At 35.1% G+C, this 9,146-nt stretch overlaps 1 protein-coding gene across 1 annotated transcript in view; it reads right to left on the reverse strand.

The window, feature by feature from the left end:
* Window positions 1–9,146, reverse strand: part of LOC107689922 (collagen alpha-1(I) chain-like) — a 33,632-nt gene that overhangs the window by 12,598 nt on the left and 11,888 nt on the right. Inside the window, exons 19-37 of the mRNA XM_016488101.1 lie at window positions 8,302–8,400; window positions 7,578–7,631; window positions 7,385–7,492; window positions 7,247–7,300; window positions 6,023–6,121; window positions 5,886–5,939; window positions 5,679–5,777; window positions 5,228–5,281; window positions 5,064–5,117; window positions 4,923–4,976; window positions 4,765–4,818; window positions 3,757–3,801; window positions 3,124–3,222; window positions 2,931–3,038; window positions 1,309–1,416; window positions 1,164–1,217; window positions 683–736; window positions 490–597; window positions 359–412 (exon numbers count right to left, since the gene is read on the reverse strand). Coding sequence (XP_016343587.1) covers window positions 359–412; window positions 490–597; window positions 683–736; window positions 1,164–1,217; window positions 1,309–1,416; window positions 2,931–3,038; window positions 3,124–3,222; window positions 3,757–3,801; window positions 4,765–4,818; window positions 4,923–4,976; window positions 5,064–5,117; window positions 5,228–5,281; window positions 5,679–5,777; window positions 5,886–5,939; window positions 6,023–6,121; window positions 7,247–7,300; window positions 7,385–7,492; window positions 7,578–7,631; window positions 8,302–8,400 — 1,413 coding nt within the window. The remainder of the gene's footprint in view (window positions 1–358; window positions 413–489; window positions 598–682; window positions 737–1,163; window positions 1,218–1,308; window positions 1,417–2,930; window positions 3,039–3,123; window positions 3,223–3,756; window positions 3,802–4,764; window positions 4,819–4,922; window positions 4,977–5,063; window positions 5,118–5,227; window positions 5,282–5,678; window positions 5,778–5,885; window positions 5,940–6,022; window positions 6,122–7,246; window positions 7,301–7,384; window positions 7,493–7,577; window positions 7,632–8,301; window positions 8,401–9,146) is intronic.

Here is a 9,146-nt window from a genome sequence, read left to right on the forward strand (position 1 = left end):
GTGTGTGTGTGTGTGTGTGTGTGTGTGTGTGTGTGTGTGTGTGTGTGTGTGAGTGTGTGCAATATGCAATGACAATTACGCATTTTAAGTGGCAACGTTAACTGAAATAAAAGAAAATTTAAAAAATTTAATTTATTTTATTTCAGCTACTTGCCAAAGCAGCATTTCTCATTTTCATATAAAACAATAATGATATAAAAGTTAATATAACTATATAAGACATATTAATAATAAAAAAATCTAAAACTAAAACTTTTTACTAAAATTAAAATAAAAGCAGAAAATCATTCAACAATCAACAAATGCATTGTGTCTTTTTTTGTTGTTGTAATTCATTACTGATAGCATTGACTCTTACAGGAGATCCAGCACCACCACGAGCACCCTTAGATCCAGCAGCACCAGCAGGTCCCTGTCAAAGACAACAGCAGACAATAAGTGAAGGATATTCATATACACAGCAGAGCAGTGGAGCTGTGATAATATTACCTGTGGGCCAGCGCCTCCGACGGGGCCAGCGCCTCCAGGAGCCCCAGCATCACCCTTGGGTCCAGAGTCACCGCTCTGTCCCTTAGCACCAGGCTGTCCGTTGGCACCCTGCATTGAGCACAGAGAAACTTCAGCTCAGTGGAGGTCAACACCAGATGATGGGAACTGACTGGGATGAGACTGTTATACTCACAGGAGGTCCAGCAAAACCAGCAGGTCCAGGAGGACCGAGCTCTCCGCGCTCTCCCTGGGAAAACACCACACAAACATCGGCTTGCATTAAAGCGCTCGCATAGAATTCAAAATGCAATCTTCCAAACCAACTCCAAATAAAAGCACACTGTAAAAAATGACTGAAACTGAAAACAAAGGCACTCAAGTACTATTTTTAGTTTTTCTACTTCAAAATTTCACAACTAATTCAAGGTGTTGCTTGCCATTTCTTTGTATTTATGTGTGAAAGTTACAAGCAATTTCTAAGTGAAAATTAATTTAACAAGACAGTACAATTTTTTTTCTACTTGTTTAATTCAAGGTGTCCGTTTCTTTGTAATTATTTGTGAAATTTACTAGCAATTTAAGAGTGAAAATGTGCAAATGCATGCAATCTTGCATTATTGCTGGTCTTTACATCCATGTTTGATGCGGTTTTCGGTAGCATCCTGATAACTTACAGGGGATCCACGAGAACCAGTCACTCCTGGAGGTCCAATAGCACCAGGCTCTCCCTAAAACAATTAGGTAATTAGGAAAATGATTTAGAGCTGAAAATAGTTTAGGTAAAGCATAAATATCTTTCAATGCTAATTATCTTTTTACCTTCTCACCAGGAGCACCAGAAGGTCCAGAAGATCCAATAGGGCCGGTCATTCCACGCAGGCCATCCTTACCAAGAGCTCCATCAGGGCCCTTGGGTCCAGCATCACCCTAAAGAGGAAGGACAACTGTTGTGAACGTCCAGCAGGATATGACATCATCAACACCACAGCTGCTGCCAGGAGCATTTCCATTTGCTACCCTTGTGAAAAAGAAGTGTGCTTTATTGTATTGAATGTGCACTTATAGTGTACTTATATGGTTTTTTTAACTACCTGCATACAATATAATAATATATCATATAATGATATAATTATATATTAAAGCAATAAGCCCCGTGAAGCCGTGGTTTACAGTGAATTTATAACAGCTAAGGGGTGTTGTTAGGCATGACGCGAAGCGGTTATTCCATATACGTAGTAAGGTTTCACAAAATAAAACAGAGCAAATAAAGTGTAATGATATTAATAAAAACAGTATTCTTCCACCAAACAATGTAGCTCCTCAGAAACAGTTGTGGTTGCTACAAAGTGGTTGCCAAGCAACACACAAACGTAAACAAAGGTGTATGTTACTTTGTAGAGTCATTTACAACAGCTTCGAACACGGCTCAGCCAATCAGAATCAAGCACCGGAACTCTCTGTTTTATAATATATAATACATTAGACATTATATAATATAAAAGGTCACTTAATAGAGTACGCTTTCATGACTGTGTTTCTTAACAGATTTAAGTTGACTTTTAAAAAGCGTACTTTGTAATAATGTCAAATGCAATGTGAAAGTTTTAAACATTTTAAATCATTTTGTTTTAATTATTTAATTGTCATGCTTAAAGTACACTTATTTTAATGTTGACTATCATACTGAAGCAAATGTAAAAAACTTATTAAAAACTTAAAAAAATTAAAAAACTAAAATTATAATAAACTTTAGTGTTATTTAAAATTCTATTTATTAAAAATGTCTAATTTGCAAATGTGTAATTACAAATATATTTATATACATAACATACAGGTTTCAATATAAATTACACTAAAGTATATTTTAGTTTACTATAGATGCTTGTGAGCATTACTTTTACCATGTTGTCAAAGACGACAGAAGTAATTATAATAAAGATGTACCTAAGTCCTACTTAAGTGGGTCAAAAAAGTAACTAACTGCATTTAATATAAATTTAATCTATAATACATTTTTACTTAATGGTGAAGAACATGCAATTACTGTAAGTGTCTGAATACATTACAATCAGCTCATGCTTATATATATTTGTAGCAATAGCCAACAATACATTGTATGGGTCAAAATTATCCATTTTTCTTTTATGCCAAAAATCATTAGGATATTAAGTAAAGATCATGTTCCATGAAGATATTTTGTACATTTCCTACCGTAAATATATCAAAACTTAATTTTTGATTAGTAATATGCATTGCTAAGAACTTCATTTGGACAACTTTAAAGATGATTTTCTCAATATTTAGATTTTTTTGCACCCTCAGATTCCAGATTTTCAAATATTGTCCTATCCTAACAAACCATACATCAATGGAAAGCTCATTTATTAAGTATTCAATTATTCAGTCATAATGTTTTAAGTCTGAGTTGTTGTGAGTCTTACTCTGTCTCCTCTGGTTCCAGGCATGCCTCCGGCACCGCGCTCTCCAGGCATTCCCTGCATTCCATTGGGCCCCACACCACCAGGGGCCCCAGCAGCTCCGGGCTCTCCCTAAACACACATAAACACAGACGGAGATCGATCATTACTCATATCACGATTCTGAGTCACAATGACATCGAACTAGGATTCTTACCTTAGAACCATCATTACCAGGAGAACCAGGGGCCCCACGAGCACCGGTGGGGCCAGCAGGTCCATTACTTCCACGCTCTCCGGGGAAACCTCTGTCACCCTGTGTGAGACATTTACTAATATCACTCTGCTGTATTTCATCCCAAACAACGAACACAATCTGTGCACTAGAGCAGTCAGGTAAGCAGGAAGAGGAAAAGCCACTGTATTGGAAAGACGAATATTATCAATATATATATTGTTAAAAAAAAATATTTTTAATTTAAAATATTAAATTACCTTGATTTTTACCTTAAATTTAATTTAATTAAATTTAATTTAATTTACATATTAAGATACATTGTTGTGATAAATGCTAATTTTGCTTCTCAAATAAATTCATTTTACTCCAAGGGCATTATTACAGTAAAACATCACAATGATATTGATACTATTTTTATTTTATTTTTTTGCAGTATAAGCATTATTGTATCAGAACAAACTATAATTCTTGTCCTATTACTATTACTCTTGTACTATTCTTGTTCTATTATTCTTGTAGTTTAAATGGTGCAATGGAGCTGGGGTGGCTATTAAGCATTGATTGAGATGTGGCTGATCTGTGGGCTTTTTTTATTAGACAGGAGATACTCACTCTTGGACCAGAAGGACCAGAAGGACCGCCTTCACCAGGAGCACCCTGTTGAACAGCGAACATAATAAATAAGAACAAACAGAACAAAAAACTGCACTGTGTAGAGAGTAATGGTGAGAGCAATTTTACACAACATGCATGTCATATGTGACCACAAAACCAGTCATAAGGGTCAATTTTGTGAAATTGAGATTTATGCATCATCTGAATAAATAAGCTTTCCACTGATGTATGGTTTGTTAGGATAGAACAATATTTAATTTAATTTAATTTAATTTAATTTAATTTAATTTAAAATTTTCCAAACAGGTCAATACAGGTAAATATCAAGGTAAAATTCTCCCAAATCATTTTTTAAAAATAAGAATTTGGGGAAATTTTTGTCATATTGAGCAATTAATTGTTTGCCTGAATTGTGAAACTTGCACTTTTAAAAATGGCTTTAATAAATAAACCAGACTCTTTTCTGGTCTCTTAAATTAGTTGGAAAACTAATTCTGAGTGGTTTTTGACTTAAAAATATAGCAATTTTGCATACATTTTTTCTGTATAAGTGCTAAAAATATATGATTAATGGTTCAATTTGTAAATTGCAAATTATACAATTCATGCAATCATTTGATTGCTTAATATGCTATTATTAGTTTCCTATAAAATTTACACATGGACAGTTTTTATTCTTGAAACAAGATTTGCAAGAATTTTATCTTGATATTGACCAGACCATAACTATGCTTGGAACATGAAAAAAAAAAAAGTATATTAAAATTAAAATATAATTCATAAAATAATTTTTTTTAATCCCCTCCTTTTTTTTATAAGGCAGGTGGATAATTTTGACCCATACAATGTATTGTTTGCCATTGCTACTTATGACTGCTTTTGTGCTCCAGGCTCACATACTGTGTTTACAATATGTTTAATGACTTTAAATTAATGCAGACAGAATATGTAACCTAAAAACATCACTCCTGAGTCAACAAAGTTATGTCTAATGACCGCACGCACCTGATCACCAGGTTTGCCCGACTCTCCGGTGGCACCCTGTGCACCTGGCAGACCCTGTAAGAGAATAACCAGAGATGGTTTAACTTCCATCGAACGACTAAACCAAAGATAATCAGGCACTAATCTAAACTCGGATGTGCACACAGATAAAAGCACACCTGGAATCCAGGAGAACCGGCAGGTCCCTGCTCTCCTTTCTCTCCAGATGGGCCCTAAAACATGACAGACCGGGAAAAATCAGAGCAGAGACAGCAAGAGTTCACATCGTATTTATCTTTGAGATGTTTAAACACACATACAGCAGGTCCAGGAGCACCAGGAGCACCAAAATCTCCATCCTTGCCAGGAGCGCCCTACAGAAACACACCATAATGCACTGCTCAGACATGATTCAAGCAAAAGTCTGGAGGTTACACTGTTGAAGGTTGCATAAAGCTTAGAAACCGCTTTAGATTTTACGCACCAAAGCACCTGGAGGTCCAACAACTCCTCTCTCACCAAGCTTACCAGCCTCACCCTGAGAGGAATACATCAAATGTGTTAGACATTACATTAAAAAGTATGCAAATCTGATATTTCTATTTTTCAAGAGAACAGTAAAACAAACCCTTATAAAGCCTGACATATGAAATAACAGTCAGAAAAATCTTTTTGAAAATGTAACAGTTTAATGAACCTTCAAACAAAAAACAAAACAAAAAAAGTTTGCATTAAGCAAAGTCTGCAAAAATATTTTTTTTTGTGAGTGTTATATTTGCTCCATTTAATCATTTTAAATAATAATAATCGGTCAATAATTTTGACCGATACAATGTATTGTTGGCTATTGCTACAAATATACCTGTGCTGCTTATGACTGCTTTTGTGCTGCAGGCTCACAAATATATAGTTCATAAATTCATGGAGTAACTCACATCAGCTCCCTTTGGACCAGGGAAGCCCATCACACCAGGAGCACCACGAGATCCAGCAGGTCCAGGGGGTCCAGGTCGGCCGTCTTGTCCAGATGAACCCTATCATGCACACATTACTTTAATGCAAAATTTAAAATCTCATATGAGTCTTATATCGCATACAAACAAACACAAGCCGGTGAATTATGAATATAACATTCGTCTTACAGAGGGTCCAGCTTTGCCATCAGGTCCAGGGCTTCCAGGGGCACCAGTCATTCCCTACAACAGGCATCAAGTTAGGTAAAAATACAGACTCTTTATGCTGCTAATGTGTTTCTACAAAGCTTTAAGCTATATCTCACCTTGGATCCAGGCAATCCTGGCTCTCCTGGGCGACCAGACTCTCCGGTGGCTCCTTGAGATCCCATCGGTCCATTGGCTCCTCGCTCTCCAGGGCCCCCCTGAAATGTGATTAAAGGGCCAGCTTTAGTTACTCAGCAGCAGAAATCGTCTACAGGACCCTGGACAGCTCCTTCTCAATACAGTGAATGGCATTAAAACTGCAGGTTAATCATTGATATATGGGTTAAACTACACTGTAAGAAGAACATTTACAGTTGTATCCTTCAGAACTATGTAGACCCGGCCCAGTAAAAATGTAACATTTAATATTTTTGGCTTAAAAGCAGTTAATTGCCACATATACTACTGGTCGAATGTTTGAAATCATTAAGATTTATTATTGTTTAAAAAGAAGTCAATTCAAGTCAGTTCAAGTGAACTTTAATTATAATAATATTTAATTATATTAATAATTACATTAATAATTTTATTTATAAACAAGAAATAAGAAAATAGTTAATATATTGTCTTAACTAAAAAAAATAAATAATAATAATAATAATAAAAAAATAACGTCTCTTATGCTCACCAAGGCTGCATTTTTTTAAAAACTAAAATAGTGTAAAAACAGTAATATTGCTATATATTATTACAACTTAAAAGAGCGGTTTTCTATTTGAATATATTTTGCGCTTGATGTTTTTTTTTTTTTTCAGGTTTCTTTGATGAATAGGAAGTTCAAATAAACAGCATTTATTTGAAATAGAAATCTTTTGCAAGATTATAAATGTCACTTTTAATCAGTTTAATGCATAGTTGCCACATAAAAGTATTCATTTCTTCTTTTTCTTCTTTTTTTTTTTTTTATCGTGCTTACCCCAAACTTTTAAACTGTAATGCATCACGGTTTCCACAAAAACATTCAACTGTTTTCAACACTGATTAAAATAAGAAAAGTTTCTGAGCAGCAAATCAGCATTTTATAATGATTTCTATAGGATCAAGACCGGAGTAGTGATGATGAAAAATCAGCATTGAAATCAAAGGCATACATTTTATTTCAAAATACATTAAAATAGAAAACACTCATTTTAAATTGTAACAATATTACTGTTTTTACGGTATTTTTTGATCAAGGGAATGCAGTCTCAATGATTCCAAACTTTAAAAGCACATTTTCAAGTTACCAGACAAAACTGGGTACAGATTTAGGGCCTTGTTTTGTGAGGGATCAGTAATCTTACCCCGGGTCCAGGAGCTCCATCACTTCCAGGAAGACCACGATTGCCAGGGGCACCCTTGTGAAAGAAAAACACAAAATATGAGAGACAAACAAACAAAAAAGCATGCATGCATGAATCAAGCAGGTGAGTTAAACCTACACGGCCTCCGGGGGGTCCGACAGGTCCAGCGCCGCCTGGCTCTCCACGAGCTCCTCGCTTTCCTTCTTCACCAGAAGGTCCAGCCAGACCCTGGGGTCCAAGTGGGCCCTGGGACAGAGAACAGCAACTATTACTATCACAGTGGAGCTTTCTGTGAATCTTAGGAAATCATCTTTGCGTCAGAGAGACTTACAGCTTCTCCCTTAGGACCGGCATCTCCCTTAGAGCCTTGGAGTCCTGGATCACCCTGGAAATAAAAGAGCATAACATTTCTGATCTTCAGATTCTTTTGCATCTAATGCAACTGCAAGAAATAGGTTCGCTCAAAAGTCATCGTTTAGGTAACACTTTATGTATAATGCATTAGTTTTGTAACCACAGTTAATACATTATAGCACTTATCAGTTGATTATTGCACTATGCATTTTAGATTTGATTAAAATGATTTTCGACAAGATATAATGCATTACACCCTCTAATAACATTTATAATGCATTATACATAAAGGCTTTAAGTGTTACCATAATTTGTTTACGCCCGTATGCATTTCTTACTTCTAAAGAAGAATGTTGGTAAGCAAACAGTTCTATTTCTTCATAACTTTCATTGTATTTTTGTCCATGTGAATGGAAATCAATGGGAACTGAATTGCAATACAGGTTTTAAATGACACATGACAGGGTGAGTAAATAATCAGTGAAGTTTCATTTTTGCGTGATCTATCCCTTTAAAGTGCATTTGTGAGAGGTTCAGTTGCTCAATGGCACAGAGACTATTGTTTCTGAATTATTGCTGCATCACACCTGCTGTAATCTCAATTTCAAATGAACTAAAGGCTGCATAAATTATGTCCTGGATGCACTGATGTGTAACTACAGTTTTCATGCGTGCATAATAATAAAATGCCGTTTACACACATTGTTTCCCTTGGGGCCAGGAGCACCAGAAGGGCCATGGGGTCCAGCAGGTCCACGGGATCCTGGGAAACCAGGAGCGCCAGCAATACCAGCAGCGCCCTACAGAACATCATGCAAACCAAACAAATCAGAGTCTGCTGTGATTAAAACTGGCCCCAAATGGAGCGCAACAGCATAAAAAAAAGATTGGTGTGAGATGTATATGTATGTGTATATATATGTGTGTGTGTATATATATATATATACACTACCGGTCAAAAGTTTGGGATCAGTAAGACTTGTAATGTTTCTCTAAAAAGTCTCTTCTGCTCATCAAGGCTGCATTTATTTAATTAAAAATACAGAAAAAAAACAGTAATCTTGCAAAATGTTATTACAATATAAAATAATGGTTTCTATTTTAATATCCTTTAAAATATAATTTATTTCTGTGATGCACAGCTGTATTTTCAGCATCATTACTCCAGTCTTCAGTTTCACATGATCTTCAGAAATCATTCTAATATGCTGATTTATTATTAGAATTATCAATGTTGACAACAGTTGTGTTTTGTGGAAGCTGTGATACTTTTTTCAAGATTCTTTGATGAATAAAAAGTTAAAAAGAACAGCATTTATTCAAAATATAAATCTTTTCTAACAATATAAATCTTTGCTGTCACTTCTTGTCAATTTAACACATCCTTGCTGAATAAAAGTTTTAATTTCTTTCAAAAAATAAAGAATAAAAATGTACTGACCCCAAAATTTTGAACGGTAGTGTATATTGTTAGAAAAAAATTCTATTTTAAATAAATGCTCTTCTTTTTAACTTTTTATTCATCAAAGAATCCTGAAAAAAGTAT

Source organism: Sinocyclocheilus anshuiensis, unplaced genomic scaffold (assembly GCF_001515605.1).
Source record: "Sinocyclocheilus anshuiensis isolate Anshui unplaced genomic scaffold, SAMN03320099.WGS_v1.1 scaffold1517, whole genome shotgun sequence".
In the NCBI taxonomy this organism is placed as follows: domain Eukaryota; kingdom Metazoa; phylum Chordata; class Actinopteri; order Cypriniformes; family Cyprinidae; genus Sinocyclocheilus; species Sinocyclocheilus anshuiensis.